The 24,419-nt window shown below is 42.2% G+C and overlaps 1 protein-coding gene across 1 annotated transcript in view; it reads right to left on the reverse strand.

Moving 5' to 3' along the window:
• The window catches only part of LOC126335576 (ATP-binding cassette sub-family C member 4-like), a 276,697-nt gene extending 257,532 nt beyond the window's left edge, over positions 1-19,165 (reverse strand). The window contains exon 1 of the mRNA XM_049999007.1: positions 18,797-19,165. Within this exon, the coding sequence (XP_049854964.1) occupies positions 18,797-18,870 (74 nt within the window). The 5' untranslated portion in view covers positions 18,871-19,165. The remainder of the gene's footprint in view (positions 1-18,796) is intronic.
• Between the last annotated feature and the right edge of the window lie 5,254 nt (positions 19,166-24,419).

Below are 24,419 nucleotides of genomic sequence, written 5' to 3' on the forward strand. Positions count from 1 at the left end.
AGACTCTTCATTCCGTTCAGCAGATCATTTAATTCTTCTTCACTTTCACTCAGGATAGCAATGTCATCACCGAATCGTATCATTGATATCCTTTCACCTTGTATTTTAATTCCACTCCTGAACCTTTCTTTTATTTCCATCATTGCTTCCTCGATGTACAGATTGAAGAGTAGGGGCGAAAGGCTACAGCCTTGTCTTACACCCTTCTTAATACGAGCACTTCGTTCTTGATCGTCCACTCTTATTATTCCCTCTTGGTTGTTGTACATATTGTATATGACCCGTCTCTTCCTATAGCTTACCCCTACTTATTTCAGAATCTCGAACAGCTTGCACCATTTTATATTGTCGAACGCTTTTTCCAGGTCAACAAATCCTATGAACGTGTTTTGATTTTTCTTTAGCCTTGCTTCTATTATTAGCCGTAACGTCAGAATTGCCTCTCTCGTGCCTTTACTTTTCCTAAATCCAAACTGATCGTCACCTAGCACATTCTCAATTTTCTTTTCCATTCTTCTGTATATTATTCTTGTAAGCAGCTTCGATGCATGAGTTGTTAAGCTGATTGTGCCATAATTCTCGCACTTGTCAGCTCTTGCCGTCTTCGGAATTTTGTGGATGATGGTTTTCCGAAAGTCAGATGGTATGTCGCCAGAGGCATATACTCTACACACCAACGTGAATAGTCGTTTTGTTGCCACTTCTCCTAATGATTTTAGAAATTCTGATGGAATGTTATCTATCCCTTCTGCCTTATTTGACCGTAAGTCCTCCAAAGCTCTTTTAAATTCCGATTCTAATACTGGATCCCCTATCTCTTCTAAATAGACTCCTGTTTCTTCTTCTATCACGTCAGACAAATCTTCACCCTCATAGAGGCTTTCAATGTATTCTTTCCACCTATCTGCTCTCTCCTCTGCATTTAACAGTGGAATTCCCGTTGCACTCTTAATGTTACCACCGTTGCTTTTATTGCCACCAAAGGTTGTTTTGACTTTCCTGTAAGCTGAGTCTGTCCTTCCGACAATCATATCTTTTTCGATGGCTTCACATTTTTCTTACAGCCATTTCGTCTTAGCTTCCCTGCACTTCCTATTTATTTCATTCCTCAGCGACTTGTATTTCTGTATTCCTGATTTTCCCGGAACATGTTTGTACTTCCTCTTTTCATCAATCAACTGAAGTATTTCTTCTGTTACCCATGGTTTCTTTGCAGCTACCTTCTTTGTACCTATGTTTTCCTTCCCAACTTCTGTGATGGCCCTTTTTAGAGATGTCCATTCCTCTTCAACTGTGCTGCCTACTGCGCTATTCCTTATTGCTGTATCTATAGCGTTAGAGAACTTCAAACGTATCTCGTCATTCCTTAGAACTTCCGTATCCCACTTCTTAGCGTATTGATTCTTCCTGACTAATGTCTTAAACTTCAGCCTACTCTTCATCACTACTATATTGTGATCTGAGTCTATATCTGCTCCTGGGTACGCCTTACAATCCAGTATCTGATTTCGGAATGTCTGTCTGACCATGATGTAATCTAATTGAAATCTTCCCGGCCTTTTCCAAGTATACCTCCTCCTCTTGCGATTCTTGAACAGGGTATTCGCTATTACTAGCTGAAACTTGTTACAGAACTCAATTAGTCTTTCTCCTCTTTCATTCCTTGTCCCAAGCCCATATTCTCCTGTAACCTTTTCTTCTACTCCTTCCCCTACAACTGCATTCCTGTCACCCAAGACTATTAGATTTTCGTCCCCCTTTACATACTGCATTACCCTTTCAATATCCTCATACACTTTCTCTATCTGTTCATCTTCAGCTTGCGACGTCGGCATGTATACCTGAACTATCGTTGTCGGTGATGGTCTGCTGTCGATTCTGATTAGAACAACCCGGTCACTGAACTGTTCGCAGTAACACACCCTCTGCCCTACCTTCCTATTCATAACGAATCCTACACATGTTTTTACCATTTTCTGCTGCTGTTGATATTACCCGATACTCATCTGACCAGAAATCCTCGTCTTCCTTCCACTTCACTTCAATGACCACTACTATATCTAGATTGAGCCTTTGCATTTCCCTTTTCAGATTTTCTAGTTTCCCTACCACGTTCAAGCTTCTGACATTCCACGCCTCGACTCGTAGAACATTATCCTTTCGTTGATTATTCAATTTTTTTCTCGTGGTAACCTCCCCATTGGCAGTCCCCTCCCGGAGATCCGAATGGGGGACTATTTCGGAATCTTTTGCCAATGGAGAGATCATCATGACACTTCTTCAACTACAGGCCACATGTCCTGTGGATACACGTTACGTGTCTTTAATGCAGTGGTTTCCATTGCCTTCTGCATCCTCATGTCGTTGATCATTGCTGATTCTTCCGCCTTTAGGGGCAATTTCCCACCCCTAGGACGAGAGAGTGCCCTGAACCTCTATCTGCTCCTCCGCCCTCTTTGACAAGGCCGTTGGCAGAATGAGGCTGACTTCTTATACCGGATGTCTTCGGCCGCCAATGCTAATTATTTATCAAAATTTAGGCAGGGGCGGGGATCGAACCCGGGACCGAAGACGTTTTGATTACGAATCAAAGACGCTACCCGTAGACCACGGCGTACTCCTAAGACTTAAAGAGACGAAAAAAATGACACTTTCAGTAAAAGACAATAATTGTACTCAAGTCACCGCGATTCGTGATGGCCCCTGGACATTATAAAAGGCGGGACGTAGTTGTTAACTGGCTACGACGTCACCACAGACGAGTGTGTGCGCCGTCGCTAGGAGCTGAGTTGCTGAGGGCTTCCTGTGGTGGCAGAGCCTTCTCTTCCCCCACCAGCGCGGCTGGCAGCTGCTGAGTGTGTATCTGCTGCATAACGTCTCTCCAACGCACCGCCCACCTGCTCGATGGGATGTAAGTCGGGCGCACGTGTCAGTCCATTCACTGAATATTCTCTCGTTCCAAGAGTTCCTCTACCTGCACCGTTCGATGCGGAAGCGCATTGTCGCCCACAAAATCGAAGCCAGGGCCGAATACACGGCTGAAAAGACACAGTGTCACCATAACGTTGACTGGTGACTGTACCATGTTAAGAGATTTGGAGGTCAGTACACCCTCGTAACATCATGCCTTCCCACACCACAATACCTGGAGCTCCTGCCGATGTCGTCCATATGTCGAAGTTTCGAAGCTCGTACTTCAGCTCACTGAACGATCAGATGCTGATATCCATGTCTATCTGGAAAAAAGATCGTCATCCCAAGTAGGGCATCATGTCCATAATACTCTCACTCCATTATTTCGCGATAATACGGTGACGTGACAGCAGGAGGCGTATAAAACATCACACTGCAATCACTCGGAAGCAAGCGCGTAAAACGTGTCCAGTATCATTTTGTTGATCGGTTAGCTGTCCTTATATGCATTATTAAAACGTGAAAGTCTCGTTCGCATTTGCGCTACATCTTATGCCAACAGTCCCGACGGAGGTGGCCAGCTGTTCGCATAGTACTGCCGTGAGAATCTGTGGCAAGTGTGAAGGACGACGAATGACGAGCAGGCAGCGAGGCGTTGTGCGTGCACGCCTCACCACGGAACGTGGAGGTCGGCGGCTTTCCTGCTCTGTAAAGCACGAATGGCTGCGAACTGTGGCAGATCTGAATGAAATGCTGTTACAGGCACAAGCATATCGGAGAATTCTGTTCAGTACAGACTGTTGAACGTTGGATTCCATAGCAGGCGATCTCTATGTGTTCGCGTGTTGACCCAACGATATTGTCAGTTACAATGCAGTGGGCGTGGGATCATCAAATTGGGGCGTGGGTGATTGGAAACGTGTCGTGTGCTTTACACTAAGATGGCGGTTGTTTCCAGATACCCAGTCATACAGGAAAATGGCTGCTCGAAGAAGGCACCAAGTCACTGACGCAGGCTGTAGGAGTAGTGTTACGCTGTCGAGTACACTCACCTGAGCTTCCAACAAACGTGTGACAGTAACTGAAGGAACGATCTCAGCTCTGGACTACGTGGACATTATTGTAGTTCACATCTTTCCCTTCATGCTTGACATATTCTCTGACAGCAATGGCATCTTCTAGCAAGATAACTGTCCGTGTCGCAAGGCCAGAATGGTGCTAAAGTGGTTTGACGAACGTGACAGGGAACACACACTGATGTCTTGGCCACCAGTTTCGCCTGATTTGAACCTCATGGAAAACATGTCAGACAGCATCGTGAGCAAGCTTTGTGCCAACAAACCAAGGGTCCGTAATTTAAGGGGATCATGTGACCTATGCATAGGCATCTGATGCTACATACCTTCGGAAATCTAACAACGACTTTTATAATTCCTGTCATGCAGAATCGCATCTGTCTTGCGAACCAATGTTCTAGATGTGAACCAACAAACTATTAAACAAAGGGTCGTAATTTTTTGCCTTTACAGTAGTTATCTCTTCCACAGCGTTGTAAAACTACTGTAGGTTACTGTAGACTGTCGTAAATAAGCGTACACTGCAGTAGTTCTACTAGCAGCGTCAGTCAGTTAAGGTCGTACCTGCCTTACCTGCACGTCAGGTGTGATGTATACCTATCAGGCGTTACCTGATAACAACGTGTATGTGATCAGTTTCTTAAATCCCCTAAACACGAGCAGTGGTGAATCGTCTAAGGCCTCAGAGAGGATACAGATTTATCATGTAGCCCTAGAAAACCCAACTTCCTCAACAAAAAGGTAAAATAGAAAAAAAGCAAAACAAAAATGTATCAAACAGTACTTTCATGAAAAGTAATTGATCTGAATACATAAACTTGCTGAAGTTATGCAAGCAGCTAATTTTTATTTTTTATAAAATGCAATTTATATTTTGCAAGGATATGACATACGTAATGGACTAACATTGGATGACATGCAATACTGATTATTTGGCAAGCAGAGAGCCAAACATACAGAATAACAAAGAAAAGTCATCGGCTCCCAGTTGCGCCCTTACAGATTCGTTTATTTCTCTTTCTCTTACACATTCATTTATTTTTTTTTTTCACTACCAATGCTACCAATACTCTAACCTTTATGTAGTGTGCCATAACTGCTGAACCGTATTTTTGGTGGAGTGCAACTCTACTGTTGCAGAAATCCTTCTCGAAAATTCAAACGTCATCATTACCTATTGTAGGATCTATTTCAGTGGTTAGACACGTTAGAAGTTCTTTCAATAAAAAAAAAACCTACTTCACACGCTTCGGGTGTACTCGGAGGCAATGTTGTACGAGTATTAAAATTCGCAATGTGTATACACTGAGGTGACAGAGGTCATGAGAGACCTTGTAATGTAGCGCCGCACCTCCTTTCGTCTGGTGTAGCGCAGTAGCTCGACTGTGTCATGGACTCAACAAGTCGTTGGAGGTCCCCTGACTCTACAGCCATCCATAATTGCAAAAGTGTTGCCAGTGAGGATTTTGTGCACGTACTGACGTCTCGATTATTTCACGAAAACGCTCGGTGGGATGCATGTCGGGCGATCTGTGTGGCCAAATCATTCGCTCGAATTGTCCAGAATGTTCTTCAGACCAACTGTGAACAACTTGTGGCCCAGTGACGTGCCCCATTGTCCTCCATAAAAAGCCGAACATAATCATTTCCTGTCAGTTGGACCAGAGGACCCAGTCCATTCCATGTGGAACACCCCACCATTACCAAGCCACCACCAGCTGACTCATGCCTCGTTGACAACGTGGGTCCGTCGCTTCCTGAGGTCTGCGCCACACTCGAACCCTGCCGTCAGCTCCTACCAGCTGAAGTCGGGACTCATCTGACCAGGCTTCGGTCCAACCGCTATGGTCACAAGCCCAGGAGAGGCGCTGCTGGTGACGTCGTGATGTCAGCGAAAGCACTCACGTCGGTTATCTGCTGCCATGGCCCATTAAAGCCACATTTCGCCGCACTGTCCTATTGGACACGTTCACTGTACGTCTCTCATTAACATCTGGGTTTTCTTTCATTCAGTGTTGCTAGTCTCTTAGCCATGACAACAATGTGCAAAAACCGCTGCTCTCAGTTGTTGGCCATTGGAATTTGCATCGTCCGTGTTGAGAGGTAACGCCTGAAAGTTGTATTCTCGGCACCCTCTTGACACTGTGGATCTATGATTACTGCGTTGCCTAATGATTTCCGAAATGGGATTTCCCATACATATATATCCAACTATCATTCTGCGTCCCCCCATGAACCTTGGACCTTGCCGTTGGTGGGGAGGCTTGTGTGCCTCAGCGATACAGATGGCCGTACCGTAGGTGCAACCACAACGGAGGGGTATCTGTTGAGAGGTCAGACAAACATGTGGTTCCTGAAGAGGGGCAGCACCCTTTTCAGTAGTTGCAGGAGCAACAGTCTGGATGATTGACTGATCTGGCCTTGCAACATTAACCAAAACGGCCTTGCTGTGCTGGTACTGCAAACGGCTGAAAGCAAGGGGAAACTACAGCCGTAATTTTCCCCGAGGACATGCAGCTTTACTGTATGATTAAATTATGATGGCGTCCTCTTGGATAAAATGTTCCGGAGGTAAAATAGTTCCCCATTCGGATCTCCGAGCGGGGACTACTCAAGAGGACGTCATTATTTGGAGAAAGAAAACTGGCGTTCTACGGATCGGAGCATGGAATGTCAGATCCCTTAACCGGGCAGGTAGGCTAGAAAATTTAAAAAGGGAAATGGATAGGTTAAAGTTAGATATAGTGGGAATTAGTGAAGTTCGGTAGCAGGAGGAACAAGACTTCTGGTCAGGTGAATACAGGGTTATAAACACAAAATCAAATAGGGGTAATGCAAGAGTAGGTTTAATAATGAATAGGAAAATAGGAATGTGGGTAAGCTACTACAAACAGCATAGTGAACGCATTATTGTGGCCAAGATAGACACAAATCCCATGCCTACTACAGTAGTACAAGTTTATATGCCAACTAGCTCTGCAGCTGATGGAGAAATTGATGAAATGTATGATGAGATAAAAGAAATTATTCAGGTAGTGAAGGGAGACAAAAATTTAATAGTCATTGGTGACTGGAATTCGTCAGTTGGAAAAGGGACAGAAGGAAACATAGTAGGTGATTATGGATTGGGGCTAAGAAATGAAAGAGGAAGCCATCTGGTAGAATTTTGCACAGAGCATAACTTAATCATAGCTAACACTTGGTTCAAGAATCATAAAAGAAGGTTGTGTACATGGAAGAATCCTGGAGATACTAAAAGGTATCAGGTAGATTATATAATGGTAAGACAGAGATTTAGGAATCAGGTTTTAAATTGTAGGACATTTCCAGGGGCAGATGTGGACTCTGACCACTATCTATTGGTTATGACCTCTAGGTTAAAACTGAAGAAACTGCAAAAAGTGAGAATTTAAGGACATGGGATCTGGATAAGCTGAAAGAACGAGAGGTTGTACAGAGTTTCAAGGAGAGCATAAGGGAACAATTGACAGGAATGGGGGAAAGAAACACAGTAGAAGAAGAATGGGTAGCTTTGAGGGATGAAGTAGTGAAGACAGCAGAGGATCAAGTAGGTAAAAAGACGAGGGCTGCTAGAAATCCTTAGGTAACAGAAGAAATATTGAATTTAATTGATGAAAGGAGAAAATATAAAAATGCAGTAAATGAAGCAGCCAAAAAGGAATACAAACGTCTCAAAAATGAGATCGACAGGAAGTGCAAAATGGCTAAACAGGGATGGCTAGAGGACAAATGTAAGGATGTAGAAGCTTATCTCACTAGGAGTAAGATAGATACTGCCTACAGGAAAATTAAGGAGACCTTTGGAGAGAAGAGAACCACGTGTATGAATATCAAGAGCTCAGATGGCAACCCAGTTCTAAGCAAAGAAGGGAAGGAAGAAAGGTGGAAGGAGTATATATAAGATTTATACAAGGGCGATGTACTTGAGGACAATATTATGGAAATGGAAGAGGATGTAGATGAAGACAAAATGAGAGATAAGACTGCGTGAAGAGTTTGAAAGAGCACTGAAAGACCTGAGTCGAAACAAGGCCCTCAGAGTAGACAACATTCCATTAGAACTACTGGCAGCCTTGGGAGAGCTAGTCATGACAAAACTCTACCAGCTGGTGAGCAAGATGTATGAAACAGGCGAAATACCCTGAGACCTCAAGAAGAATATAATAATTCCAATCCCAAAGAAAGCAGGTGTTGACAGATGTGAAAATTACCGAACTATCAGTTTAATAAGTCACAGCTGCAAATTACTAACACGAATTCTTTACAGACGAGTGGAAAAAGTGGTAGATGCGGACCTTGGGGTGAATCAGTTTGGATTCCGTAGAAATGTTGGAACACGTGAGACAATACTGACCTTACGACTTATCTTAGAAGAAAGATTAAGAAAAGGCAAACCTACGTTTCTAGCATTTGTAGACTTAGAGAAAGCTTTTGACAATGTTGACTAGAATACTCTCTTTCAATTTCTGAAGGTGGCAGGGGTAAATACAGGGAGCGAAAGGGTATTTACAATTTGTACAGAAACCGGATGGCAGTTATTAGAATCGAGGGGCATGAAACGGAAGCAGTGGTTGGGAAAGGAGTGTGACAGAGTTGTAGCCTCTCCCCTATGTTATTCAATCTATATATTGGGCAAGCAGTAAAGGAAACAAAAGAAAAAATTGGAGTAGGTATTAAAATTCATGGGGAAGAAGTAAAAAGTTTGAGGTTCGCCGATGACATTGTAATTGTGTCAGAGACGGTAAAGGACTTGGAAGAGGAGTTGAACGGAATGGACAGTGTCTTGAAAGGAGGACATAAGATGAACATCAACAAAAGCAAAACAAGAATAATGTAATGTAGTCAAATTAAATCGGGTGATGCTGAGGGAATTAGATTAGGAAATGAGACACTTAAAGTAGTAAAGGAGTTTTGCCATTTGGGAAGTAAAATAACTGATGATGGTCGAAGTAGAGAGGATATAAAATGTAGACTGGCAATGGCAAGGAAAGCGTTTCTGAAGAAGAGAAATTTGTTAGCATCGAATATAGATTTAAGTGTCAGGAAGTCGTTTCTGAAAGTATTTGTATGGAGTGTAGCCATGTATGGAAGTGAAACATGGATGATAAATAGTTTGGACAAGAAGTGAATAGAAGATTTCGAAGTGTGGTGCTACAGAAGAATGCTGAAGATAAGGTGGATAGATCACGTAACTAATGAGGAGGTATTGAAAAGGATTGGGGAGAAGAGAAGTTTGTGGTACAACTTGACAAAAAGAAGGGACCGGTTGGTAGGACATGTGTTGAGGCATCAAGGGATCATAAATTTAGCATTGGAGGGCACCGTTAAGGGTAAAAATCGTAGAGGGAGACCAAGAGATGAATACACTAAGCAGATTCAGAAGGATGTAGGTTGCAGTCGCTACTGGGAGATGAAGCAGCTTGCACAGGATAGGGTAGCATGGAGAGCTGCATCAAACCAGTCTCAGGACTGAAGACAACAGCAACACAACAACAACATCATTCCGCGTTAAAAGTGTGTGCGGCCATTATCACATCCCAACCTTTCCAGATGAATCACAAATGGAATACACATGACAGCTCCCGCAGTGCACCGTCCTTTTATGCCTTGTGTCCGCCATACTGCCGACTCCTGTATATGTGCATATCACTATCTGATGACCCCAGTGAGTACAGAAAACTTGCGACTCTAGAAAATTGTAGCGAAATTCAGGAAGACTTGCAGAGGGCCGATGCTTCGTGCAGTGATTGACAGTTCACTCTGAACACAAACGTACAGCATTGTACAAATAGGCGTGTACTCGTGTATGACTACTCGAGTACCTAACATACACTGGAAGCAGAGCGTATCTGGGATGATGTGTATGAAGAGATTTAAAGTGAAATGAACACATAGAATTAATTGTAGAAAAAGGCAAGTGCCAGAGTAAGATTCGTTGGAAGAATCCTCAGTAAATGCAGTCCACCGACAAAGGGCGTAGCTTACAAAAAACCCGTTCGACCAGTATTAAGTATTGCTCGACTTTCTGGCGCTGTTATGCAGACAGACGAGATTGAGAAGACCCAAAAAACTACAGCGAGTGTCGTCACACGTTCGTTAAGTAAGCTTGAAGGTATCACGAAGATTGTGATCCAACTACAGCGGTAGACACGGAAAGGGAGCAGTCTGTATCGTGCTGCAATTTACTGCAACCCATCTACTTACTGCTTTCTCCTCCATATCTCTCATGAAAAAATCACAAAGGTAAAATTAGAGAAATTTTAGCTCACACGCTGGTTCACCGACAGTCGTTGTTCCTGTGAACCATTTGCGCCTTGAAGAGGACGACTGGTACAGGAAATATCCTCCGCAGCACACCACAAGCTAGTTTGCGGAATGTAAATTTAGATGTTAAAATCATGTACGTTTTGAATGAGAAACAAGAGTTTAGTATGTTAACTGCCGCTCGGCTGCTTGAGAGACTGTTTCAATATACTTTTCTCGTCCACTCCTACAGCTCTTCAGCTACAGCCCCTACCAGTTAATAGGACATTCAACAAAATAGTCAAAGTATGTATTGGTAGGTCATGGTGTCAGAGGGCCAAAACATTGTGGCGATCTATTGTGTCGCCTGGGGCGCTGATGAACTGACCAGACTGCGACGGTAATTTATGCTGCACGTAATTAGTGTTTGTCACTCTGACAGGACAATCGACTTTGTTAATTATCTACATTTTCAGTGTCTAATTCTTGCATTTACTTATTTTTTAAATACACTCTAAGACAAAAAAAATGACGCACCATGAAGGGATTATCTGCGTGCGATGGAACTCGGTAGATGTGATCTACTTGTACAGACAAACAATTTCAGAAGGATTGGATGATTTATTCAAGAGAAATAGCTTTACAAATTGAGCAAGTCAATAATTCATTGGTTCTCTTTGGCCTATACGCAAGCAATTATTCGCCTTGGCATTGATTGATAGAGCTGTTGGATATCCTTCTGAGGGATATCGTCTCAAATTCTGCCTAATTGGTGCATCACATCGTCAAAATCCCGAGAAGGCTCGAGCGTCCTGTCCTAATCCTGCAAACGTTCTCAGTTCGGAAGAAATCTGGCGACCTCTCTGGCAAAGGTAGGGTTCGGCAAGCACGAAGATAAGCAGTGGGGACTCTCGGACATTATCTTCCTGAAATGTAAGCTGAGGATGGCTCGCTATGAAGGGCAACAAAACAGGTCGTAGAATATTGTTGCTTACACTACCGCTGTGCTGTAAGGGTGCCACAGGTGACAACCGACGGGGTCCTGCTGTGAAATGTAATGGCGCCCGAGATCGTCACTCTTGGTTGGTAGTAGTGGGACAGAGTTCGTTTCAGTCCATTTTGTTGGTGTGAGTTGCCTACGTCAGGGGCAGGTTTGCCCCTGAGTGCATACCTGCCTTTGATGTAGGAAATCCGCACTAACAAACTGGACTGAAACGAGCTCTGTCCCACTACTGTCAAGCCGTAAGCCTGGTGGGCAACAGTGAAGCTGGTGTTCCACCTCTGTCCGGAGTGTCTTCAGTGACGAGTCTGTTCGCAAATTGAGCCCCGATGAGCGGCGAAGATGTGTCTGGAGACATCCTGGAGCCTGGTTAGTGGTGGCATACGAATCTGTCACCCACCAACCATTAGTGATGATCTGGGGTGCCATTTGTTTTGTTAGCAGGACCCCTTTGGTTGTTGTCTGCCGCACCCTTACAGCACAGGGGTATGCCGATGATACGATGTTCTGTGCTCCATTTTATTGCCCTTTGTGGCAAGCCATCCTAGGCTTACATTTCAGGAAGATAATGCCCACTTGACCACAGCGAGACATTCTACTGCTTGTTTTTGTGTTTGCCAAATCTTATGTCGACCGGCAACATTGCCGGATCTCTTCCCAACTGAGAATGTCGGAGCATTATAGGCAGGGCCGTCCAACCATCTGGAGATTTTGAGGATCTAACAAACCAAGTGGACAGAATTCGCCACTATATCCTACAGGAAAACGTCCAATAACTCTGTCATTCCATCCCAAGTCAAATAACAACATTCATAAGGGCCAGAGGTGAACTAATGCGTTATTGACCTGCTCAGATGGTGAAGCTCTTTGTCTTGAATAAAACATACAGTTTTTCTGGAACTGTAATAGTTTGTTGATCTGTACATGTTCATCTTATCTTCCAGTTTCTGTCCCATTTAGATCTTTTTTCATTGTTGTTTTAGTGTACAAATCCTAAAAGAAAATAGAAGTGCTTGGATGTATGAACTAAATTGTCAATGTACTTTGCGTTGTATTAGTGTCTAATATTAATATAACATTCTGTGGTTTGTGTAAATGAAGTACTATACTCATTAGGACAAGAGTAATATGTGTATCATCAAAACAACTAGGAGGCAATTGAGAAGAGAAAGATGGAGAGAGACGTGGAAGTGTGTTAAGGGGAGAACAGTTTATATATTGAGAATAGAAAAAGTGTTTTCAATCAAGGTTTAGAGTGTGTCGTATGGAAAGGAGGAGAAACCGGTACTGTAATGACAACAAGTTGAAGTGAAGTGGTTTTCAAAGAAACTGGAGACGCAACGAAAAATGCAGTCTTGGTGGGACATGTTGGCGAGCTTGTAACTGAACATCCATCGCGTTAACTATTCGGAGACAGTGAAGGTAAATCAAGAAAAAAGATAACGGATCTATTGATGGAAGAAAAAGCGAAATTAATTTTGGGTCAATATTTCAAGACACGATGAGAACCTGCTAGGGTAGCCGAGAGCACTAACACGCTGCTTCCTGGACTCGAGCAGGCGCGCTGGCCCCGGGTCGAGTCTGCCCGGCGGATTAACGACGAGGGCCGGTGTGCCGGCCAGCCTGGATGTGGTTTTTAGGCGGTTTTCCACATCCCGCCAGGTGAATACTGGGCTGGTCCCCATGTCCCGCCTCAGTTAGTCGGCTCGCGGACATCTGAACAAATTCGTACTATTCCATGCCAACTCAAATAAGAGTGTGCAGATCAGTGAATTAATAAAATATCAGAAACGATTGTTACAGCAGAAATTAAATAACAAAAGTTAAATTAAGCTCGTATTGCGAAAACTGTAGAAAGTGAATTCAAGTTATCAGTATTCAGCATAACTGACATCGTTCACGGAACAACAGTGATTTATCTTGCAGTTATTTGACATACGGGTTCTGTGTATGCACTGTGCAGGGAAAAGATAGAACAGCTGTTTAGAGATTTGCAATTCACTCAAGATTTATTGTTGCAACAGTGCAGGTTGGAGAGTGGCACGAGTCACTTCCTACGTGTGCTGCATTGGAGACAAGCATGAAGTGAACGAGAGCTGTAGTTTATCGCAATCCAGGCCACAAGACCTAGGGTGGAGCCAGTGTGTCTTGGACGAATGATGCGGTCTGCGAGGCAGTGACAGGTCTTGTCGTACATCATCACCTGCGCGCCGCGGAACCTTCTTCCATCACTGAAGACCACGGCGCGCCGTTCCATCTTCCAAGTGATCCTCTGACAGCACCAGGCGAACCGTGCCCGAGTGGAAGACGGGCTAGAGGCGTGCCTCCCTTCCCATCGTCCCACTGTTAATAACCGCTTCGCAGCGGTTCGTGTTGACAAGTCTCGGCTCACAAGCCCTCTTACCTGTGTTGTGGTGCGTCTTATGCTCGGAATTAATATAAAAAGTGCAGTGTTTGATTTAAAATACCCACCAGTCTTAAAATGGCCATATATTCGATGCCGCGGGAAACCTACTCTGGGATCCAACTGGCAGCACCAGAGCCTACAAGTTGCGGGGACTCACGAGATCGCTGACGCCGTCTCCCTCCCGCCAAGCCATCACAAACCCAGAACACTGTGCAGCCGATGCTGCGTCACTGCGGTCTTTGTGGCCAGTGAACTTGAATGGAAAGTGATTTCTGTTATCGCTAACACTGCAGTATTCTTGTCAGTGGCTATTTTCGTAAATGGAAAAAAAATGCATTCATACGATGTAGGCTATAAATTAAAAGTAGTAGTATAGGTAGAGGAACACGGTAACAGACCAGGTGAGCGGCATTTCGGCCCTCCAACAACTGAAAAACACCATTCGCGATTGACGGACAAGTGAAGAAGAACTGAAAGAAAATGGACGACTAAATGTGCAAATAGACGACTCAATGCAAAATGGCCAAAACTAGAAGATGACGAATTGAAATGGATTGAAAGACACCTTCAAAATGGCACTGGAATTAATACAAAAATGATTCAAGTACACGCTCGTAAGCTAGTGTTGTAGTGGAACTTAACAGATTTTAAGGATGGAGCTGTTTGGTGCTACAGGTTTATGAAGCGTCTTGGACTTAGCATGCGAACCAAAACCAAAATGTCTCAGAAAATGCCGCAAGCGTATGAAGAGGAAATCTTATCGTTCCCTCGCTTTATTATTCAACATCGAAGAAAACAAGTATGGTACTAAATCAAATAGTGAATATGTACGAAAGTCCTCTTAGATGCCGACCGGAGTGGCCGAGCGGTTTTAGGCGTTACAGTCTGGAACTGGGCGACCGCTACGGCGGCAGGTTGGAATCCTGCCTCGGGCATGGATGTGTGTGATGTCATTAGGTTAGTTAGGTTTAAGTAGTTCTAAGTTCTAGGGGACTGATGAACTCAGCAGTTAAGTCCGATAGTGCTCAGAGCCATTTGAAACCATATTTGATGTGCCAAGAAACAGAAATGTTGCCAAGAAAAGTGCTGAAACTGTTAACTATAAAAACAAGAAGACATAAAAAAAATTCGATACACTGTTGTCCTTTCATGTTGTGCTGACGGTACTAAACCTAATCCAGTGATCATTTTCAAGAGCAAAACGGTGCCAAAACCTTCTGAAATACCGCCATGTGTTGGTGCTGTCCACGTACATGGCAAGGGTCGGATGGACGAGGCCGGTATGAAATTACGGATTAACAGAGTGTAGGAGAGAACGAAAGGTGCTTTATTGAAGAAGAGCTCTCTTCTCGTGCTGGACCAGTTTAGCAGTTATTTGAAAAATTCTTAGAAAAAGAAACTGAGACAAGCTTGCAGTTATTCCGGGAGGACTCACTTCACAACAGCAATCTGCAGTGTCTTGATAAATTAACTGTTTGAAGTGTGTATCAAAGAGGAATGGAGCAGATGGATAATGGATAAAACCCAACATCAATACACGCCGAAGGGAGCTTCAAGACGACCTATAATCCAACAAGTGTGTCAGTGGGTGTAACAGTCATGGCCTAGAGTGAGAGAACACATTATTGTTCAATCTTTCGAGAACTGCGGCATTAGTAACGCTCTCGATGGCAGTGGAGACCATCTTATATATGTAGAGGTCAACGATGACGAGAAAGAGGAAGAAGAAGAAGGAAAAGAAGAAGAAAGTTTAGATTACGGTTTTCAGGGATTTTAAATGTCCGTTCCGTTTTATGATTTAAGAATTTTTTAGCCTGCCTTTGCATTCTAATAATAAAAATGGTAAAAATGTTATTTTTTTAAGGAATTGCTTAAAAATTAAGGTGCATCTTATAGTCCGCAGCGTCTTATAGTCCGTAAAATATTGTATTTTGTCATCAGATACGCTGGGAGAGACTGAAGAGTCACAACAAGGCACAGATCTGTGTCATATGACTGCCTTGAGTGTGGTAACCAGTGCCAGCCCGTCTATTCTATTTCTGTCCTGGCAGTCTTTCGCTGGTGTTACGGGCTAACAGAATTCACTCGTTTTCTCGTGTGCACGTGCAGTCATTCTGATCTACACGATTATTCAGTGTCTTTCAGGTCCACCGCAGTGACGCGTATAATCCACTAGTTTTGTGTCTCAAATGATTTCGTGAATGCGTCCGATTTGAATGAATATTAATCGCGTCCAAGGTTGTTGGCATTTTTCCATTTCACACGATTACATTGTTCACCGGGTAAACTGAATCTCTTCGCTGGCGTACGTCCTACGTCCTTGTTTATGAATATGTTTCGTAGTGGTAGTCGTAATCGGCAGGTGAGTAAATAGGCGAAACGGCTGTGACGTTACCAGCAGTTATTGCAGTGACTTTCGACGGAAAGGGTCACAGCTGTCATTCTGTTAGTGGCTTAAGTGCTGCTACCTTAAAGCAGTTTTGTACTAATAAAAGTGATGCAAAAAACTGCCTTATCACTGCAATATCTTGAGACCATTAGAGCGACGACAGTGGCTTGTTCATGAACTTTCGTGAGGAATAATTAGGTTTTCTGAATGTTAAGGTTAATAATTTGAAAAAGCATCAACCAGAATATTTATTAACTAAGATTACTGAAACACAGTTTCAGTAAGAATGCTTAACAAAATCTGATATGGCATCTGATCAGATTTGTTTGCGTTCCAAGGCACTTCACAAACCAAACGTACTTTCGACAGAGGCACTGGCTGAGAACAGTTGAATTACATCTATGTGAAAGTTTAATATTACAAATGGACCGGATTTGGCTATATGTTTTACCGCAGGTCTCAGTTGTAATTTATGTACATAGTTAAAATCATGTAATTACAGTATTATAAGCAAATTTTGCCGATGTGGTAGTAAATGTTTGTTCGAAGGTGCTTGCAAAGTTTTGTAATTGTAGTATTAAAAGAAAATTTTCGTAGTTGGTTTATTTTTGTAGTATAACGCGCCAAATATTTTTATTCTGAGAACGCCGGAGTTATCACGTGCAATGAATACTTACATCGGCTTGCTATATATTACTACAGTGTTTCGAAATACGGCGATTTCTGACGTTCACTGAATTCATGCAATGTAATTTCGTGTTAGGCAATGAAGCAGCAAGAAGTCAAACACTTTTTGTCATAGCATTATGCATCTTGTCTGGAACTCTAGAACACCTTCCAAAAACTTCTTTTCTGTCTTGGCATTTGACAGTTGCCAAAAGGTTTATGACATTTATCAAAATGACGATGTGTTGTGTTAGCAGGTAAGAATCTGGACATATCAGGCTGTGATAAAGTGAAGAATAGAATTAACGTCATGTAAATCATTGAAATCATATTTTATTTCATCATATTAATTGTTGTTTTTGGGTAAGTAACACGAACGAAAAAGTTTTCAACATGCAAGTGGCAACAAAGCTGTATCTTGAAATTCAAACCACAGGTTGTTTCTACACTTGTCTTTTCACAACCTATAAACATTTCAAAATGACACTGAACTTCGGAAAAAGCATTCGATCTCCTGGAATAATCATCGTAGGCATTCGCAGAGAGAATCATTTACTGTGGAAAGAACACATTGATCAGCTGCTACATTCAAAAAGTGTGTATTATTTTCTCAGTCTGTTGAGAGGCAGCTGTAACTTTGCATACTTCTGCTCTTTCTTAAGTTATTGAAGAATCAGCAGAAGAAATTTTAACGAGAACTGGCGATGATTATGGGCTAGAGATGTGTTGTAAGAGGACTTTGTACTTTGCAGGCACTCCTTAAGATGCTGGAATCGGTTTGATGACTGACATTGACTACGTAACATCTAGCTGTGATTAAATGCACAAAATTAGAACATTACCAACCACTTAATAAATATGATAACTACTTTATTTTTTCCATAGACCTGTGGTGTAATGTAGTTATAATTTCAGAAGATATTTAGCTGTAAAAAATATAAGTAAATCTTAGATTGTAGTGCAGCTTGATGTTTGTTCGAGAGGAAGCACTTAAATTTACGTCACTAGACTGTTCACATTTGTATCAAGAGAAGTTATTGTGATATTCCCAGCCTAGGTCTGAAGCATAAATGCAAGTTCCTAAAAAAACTGTGAGATGTAGTAGTATACGCTGCAGAAAAGGTCTTTGACAAAAATATGTGAATATAAGGCGAGAAAATGACTTCTTGTAAGAATTAAGAAAGACCCCTGATTGCTTTAATGTTGCTTAAATCAATCGAATTTTTCGTCATAAGTTACATTTTAAAATGAAGTACTGTGAACGGAAGAAGTTTTCCTGTGATTCATTAAAACAATAACAAAATCAAGTACACGTACGTGACGTAACGTTCATGTTAATGTCCCACTGGGCTTGTAGACATTCATGAACAAAACATGCCAACATAAGCAGTAATTTCAAATTATTGTCGGTCTTTTTAGAATAATTAATCCAGCATACTAAATGAAGAAAACTGACTGTATGTAATTAGTAAGACAAGGCATACAATGAATTTTCAATCCCTGAAGTTGTTAAGCAATGCAGTTTTGCAATGGTAGCCAAAGATACAGAAAGTGGAGTGTCTGTATAAGAAACAGTTGTTCTGTTTCACGATATATGTGTTGAATATGTCGTTAGGTCGATGATTAAAATGCGTTTCTACTGTATTTGCTGTACCATTTTACATTTCTATTTGCTAGCTGAAACTGATAGATTACAAGGATATCCAAAGTAAGGCCGGCCGAAAGCGGTTGCGTCTGTAGAACACGTGCGTAACACGTGGTAATTCCTGTCATTAGCACAATGTCCATTTTTCCTAAATGTGTTGAGAGACAAAGGTGGAGAGAGAGAGAGAGTTGTAAGCTCTCTGACAAAGACAAAAGTAACATGTTTTACGTTGTTCTGAGTTGCATGTAACCATCTTATATATGTTACGTTTGGTTGGAGGAATATGTGTGCAGGTACAATGGGATATGTAGACCGCCCAGTGACCACAACGGCTTTTGTTTGTGGCTTCGAGCTCGTCTACATTCACTGATGGTCGCAGGGTCAGAGGTAATCGGTTAACGCCGGGCGCACGGCGGTGTACAGTGCCTGAACTTACCAGAAGGTGAGTGCGGAGAGCGGGTTGGCGGCGGCGCGGGGGTTGGGGTTGGATTTGCGCTTGGAGGCATCCATGGCGTCGGTGCCTGACCACGGTCACCGGAGGACTGAGGCGCGAAGCTGGGCAACGCCGCCGAAGGACGGCGTCCCCCCACCACGAGAATCTCTCGCAGTTACGCGTCACGGTTCGCGTGCTGCGAAGAGTTTTTATCTGCTGCCGAATCGTAGACGCGGCCTTGCCGGCGGCCGGCGATCCACACGTGGCCGACGGTGCGTCGGGCGCTTCCTGCGGAGGTCGGTCGCCGCGTTATGCAAACCGAAACTCGCGCCGGTATTTGCCTCCGCCCTGCCAAATAGCACGCGGCCGACTGATGGTATTAATTGTTCTCGTCCTCGGTATAACGAGCTGGACGCGCCTGCTCTCTGGTGCAACATCGGTGTTTTATTACACCCAGTGCAGTGTGGCATAACGTTGCATCACTCGGGGATGGGGGAAGTGTAACGATGGTGATGTTCTGAGTTTATGGAATGGTACACCTAGTTAGCCAAATATATTCCAAGAACCTTTTACCTCCCAAGATAGTAAAATTCAGTTCAGAATAGAGGTCAGAAGTTCATCTATAAATTTCTTGGACCTTAATGTACATATCAACACAAAGAAACGCTCGTTTAGCTTTTAGGGAAATACAACAGCTGGTGAGAATGTAATTCCTGCAAGCTCCCAACACTCGAAAAAGTCGCAGCGTCCCGTATCAGTCCCATGAGCCAAGCTGTCTTTCTAACCGAGCCACAATACAACTCACCCGATCTCAGAAACGGCTGTACCTCAACATTCGACTGAAAAGGAAATGCGCAAAATTACCGGGTTCTCTACGCTGGCCAACAGGAAGCAACCACTTGTTACAAAACTTGCCCATACGATCGCAAATTTTCAGATACCCTAACAGAAAATTTAAAGTCTCGCAGCTACAGTCCTGCGTTTTACATTAAAACGTAGCTGAATTACTGTTCAGAACTAAACACAGAATGAAATATTTGGCACACACTGGTGTGAATACAGTCACTGTGGTATAGTGTATGTTGGTCAATAAGGTAGAGCTGTGGCTATTATATTATTTGTACGTGTGAGAAAATGGAGAGTACTAAAGACAGATGTAACCATCGTAGCACATCTCTTGATTGAAAGCCGCACATTCGATGTAGACTGTGAGGTTTTACGTACGCTTAAGAAAAGCAGAAAGGTGGCTCTACTGGAAATACCTGAAATCAATAAGTACATCACACAGTGTAATACTTCGATTTAGCTATCCGAGCAGCGCACACAACCTGTCCCCGCAGACTGACTTTGGCCACTACTTCAGGCAAGCTCTCAGCATCGAGTGCCATTCGAACACACAGTTTTTATCTGACAGAAAATGTCAAATATTTAAATTTTTTGTGTCTGTTACATGTCAATTTCACTGTTTATTTGTGAAACGGATTTTATATCTGTTCATATGATGTAATCTGAGTGCAGTGAAATGTTAGTGATAAAAATCTGTGAGATGCGATATTTAATCTTGAGCAGTGAATTCCGTAGTGTTTATCTTGAGTGTTCCGATGTAACAGTTATGTCTCTAGCAATACTGCGCTAGCACGTGCGTATAATATTCTCTTCCTTATCTATAAGATAATATTGTGCTCTGGTTGGGTGCGTCAGTGTTCCTTAAAGCTGATTCGTAGGAAAATGATTAAATGAAAGGAGAGACCCACAATTACTGTTTTGCATCGTAGCTTATTATTTCCCCTTTGTTTGATAGCACCAGCTGTCGACATACAAGATTAACATCGGTTGCACCACGTTGTTTCACGAACTTCAGAACTTCGCTGAAAAACTTTCTTGGTTAGTTTTTCACGTCAGCAGTCACTCCTATCTTACGCTCCCAGAATTCCGTCCCTGAACTGGTAACTTCCTCGCATGTCATGTATCGTTATTCACGCTACCACCCGACTAGGTGTTTCTCCACTGTGTTGTGACGTCACCCTAGCCTCCTTCCAGCGGGTTAACGTACCTGCATCGCACGCTTACGTAAATCTCCCCGGGGGTAGACATCCACAAAACGTTGGCCAAGTGCGAGAGGGACACGCCAACTGAGGGTTGCGTACAAACATAGTTCATACATCCTGGCAATGGAGAATTACAACGATTTTTATGTGTTATCGATGTCGATACTGGCAAGATGTTGGTCCCGAGAATTCCAAGAAGGCTTCAAAATCAATACAGTAGCTCCTCGGACTAGCCCGACCGTATAAAAAGAAGCGAGGAGAGGACTTCAGTTTATATATTTAGAGAGAGAAGATTTAATAAAATATTTTTTTTTACTTGGTAAAACATGATTACTACTTTCATTTTGCGTCTGCTTACAGCAATATTGCTCTATTACACTTTCGACAGATGATGAGTGTAATGTATGTTCGAATGGCAAAAGACTTTTTTTATGTGATATAATTACAATTTAACAAGTTTCAGATATTTTACTTTACTTGTACCGTGAGATCATGTATCTTACCGTAGTTCATGATTCTACGTCAAAGGGAAGTATCCTATAGTTTTTGATTAATGGGTTTGCGGATTTCAAGGTATGTGACATAAATTGCCGAATCATCTCATAGCATGGAGTTACAAGCTCAAAATTTCATGTGCCATAAATTGGAACTTGATTCGCCAATCAGTTCCCGAGAAAAAGAGGGATTAAAGGACGAACGGACAGGGACATGGATAAAAAAATGACAAAATGTTTTTTTTCGTTTGACACAATTACAAATTAACAAGTTTCGGATTTTTCCGTTAACTTTAGTGTGAAATACTGCTTCTTGCCAAATTTCGTGATTCTAGGTCAACGAGAAGTATGCTATGAGTTTTAATGAATGAGTTCACGAATCTCAAAATATGTGACATAAATGGCCGAATCTTTTCATCGTATTGACTTAGAAGCTTAAATTATTTTCTTCGCTAAGTACCTTAGTACGTGACACAAATTTTAACCACATACGCCATTCTCTTCCAGAGAAAAAGTGTATTAACTCATGAACAGGCAGACAGATAGATAAAAAAATATATGCTTTCCATTGAACTAGAATCATGAAATTTTTGGAAGAAACAAGGTTTCATCGTAAAAGTTAAGAAAAAAAATCCGAAAATGGCTAATTTGTTACCTGCATACCTCACCCCTCATGGTAATGTACATATGCGTCAGTGAAAAAGACCTATAAAAAGGTGTTATCATGTGGACGTAATGTGCTGTTCCAGTCTCTTCTGTATCTAAGTTCCATCACCGTTCCCTTTGGATCCCTACGGAATTCGGTGCTCTCCGATACACACGATCGAACAGCGGAGGAGTCGTACTCAAGCGTCAACTTTAGCTTACAATATCTCCGGATGTAATTAGCATTTTACAATGCAACAAACAGCACTGATTACATATTTGTTTATATGTTCAGATGTGCTAACAAAACTAACGGGGTTCCATTAAAAAAACATAGGTTTGTGTTAGAAAACATACTTCCGTGTATTTTTTTATGGTTTGCATTAACCAATTACACTAGCCCCTCTCCTCACGTTCGATCTGTGGTATCGATTCATCAGTATTTGATGTGGTTTACGAAATATATCCAGCGGTAACGTTAGGTGACTCACCCTATATATACATATATAACTTTTAACTTGTTTCTTCTAAAAATTTCATGAGTCTAGTTCACTGAAAAGCATTGTATGAGCGAGTTTACGAGTATCAAGGTACGTGATATAAATGGCTGTTTCTCTTGATTACATTAACATGGAAGCTTACAACTTTTGCTCCACTGAAGGTTATAGAACTAAGTATGTGACATAAATGTCAAATTTTGATACGACAATCTGTTCCAGAGAAAAAGGGTCTTAACAGAAGGACAGACAAACAGACACATGGATAAAAAATGATAAAATATTTTTTTCGTGCTATATAATAACAAATTAACAATTTTTGTATATTTTCCCAGTACTTGTACTGTTAAATCTTGATTCCTGCCAAATTTCGTGATTCTGTCAATGGGACTATAGGTTTTGATGAGTGAGTTCTCAAGTATCAAAATATGTGACTTAAATGAATGTACCTTTCGTTTACATTAACAGTGGGATAACCTATCTACCAGCGCGTTTTGTTAGTGTGGGTTGCCTACACCAGGGGGAGGTATGCACTCAGGGGCAAATCTATTGTTCTCCTTTGTTTTACAGGTCGTTAACCTACCGTTTTCCTTTGATTGACAGGTCATTAGCCTATTGTTCTCCTATGAGGATTTTTCCTTTTGACTGACAGGTCCTTAAACTACTGTTTTCCTCCCCTCACCCCACCCCCCACAGGAAACCACCAACCCACTCTGCCCCCCTCGGTGCTACAGGTACACTTTCAGGTCCGAGTTATTGGAGTAGCCCCTCTCACTCTTATCAGACTGACTACTTAATTAAATGGATCAATTATTTAACCACTCCCTCTCTGGTAAAACCCCTCTTCCCCTTCCTGGAGATTGGCGGCAAGAAGAGTCAGTTTACAGGTCGTTTGCAGCGAGTTTGGTTGCAGTGTATGGAATATTGTTTAACCAATTTAGACAATGTATGTGATATTGATTAATTATATATGGTAGTGTATGGAATATAGTTTATTTATTTAGTTATAGAATTTGTCAGAAAATCGTTTGCAGTCTATGGAATATTGTTTAAACAATTTAGACAATGTGTGGAGTACAGTTTAATGTACATAATTTATGGGATTCAAGGCAATGTGTGGAATATAGGGAAACTGGTGGCTCTGTGGTGGAGAGGAAGAATCTTTTAACAGAAAATTCTAGGGTATGTTGTTTATTTATAAAAAATTCAGTTTTCAGGGGTTGGAAATCTTTTGCTCATCATTCTTAGCTGTTTGGAAATATGTAGGTATTATAAGAAGTAATTACACGGGGCAAACATGTTGCATAACCTGATGTTTAGCACTGTGCTGGGGGTATCTTAACGCAACGTTCTGCCCTTTGTCAGCACTTAACGTATTGTTCTGTTACGTCGGTTTACATGTCACCTCCATCCCATTAAACTATTGTACTGCATTTCATACCAAATTAAGTCATTAGTTAAGTCCTACCAGCATTTTCTGGAACACTTTTCGAATTTCACACGCTTTTGAACGACATGTCTGGTGAACTCTTCTTTGTCACCTGCCCCCACCCTTTTAAACTTTTGACCTGTCTCTTACATAAAAATTACACAAATTAATTATGCAAATTAAAGTAGTGTTCCGCACTTAACCAGGTGCCCTGTCAATGTCACCCACCTACCCACTCTCTCCCCTTAACTATTGTACCGCAAACACCACATTGATATAAAAAATTTATGCAAATTAATTAAGTCGATATCCTTCATGTTAATGGGTTGTTTTTTTAATAGGTAGGGTAAATCGATGGAATATAGTTTGAACGAAAGATCGCTAATAAAAGACACATCCCACCACCCGACTCCCGACGTTGACACCACCAACTCCGCACATGCTGCAAGGAGGTGGGAAGCAACGGCGGCCCCCAGGAACTGACGAACGCTGGGGCGCGACCATCCACTCTCA

The sequence above is a fragment of the Schistocerca gregaria genome, chromosome 2, assembly GCF_023897955.1.
Source record: "Schistocerca gregaria isolate iqSchGreg1 chromosome 2, iqSchGreg1.2, whole genome shotgun sequence".
Lineage (NCBI taxonomy): Eukaryota > Metazoa > Arthropoda > Insecta > Orthoptera > Acrididae > Schistocerca > Schistocerca gregaria.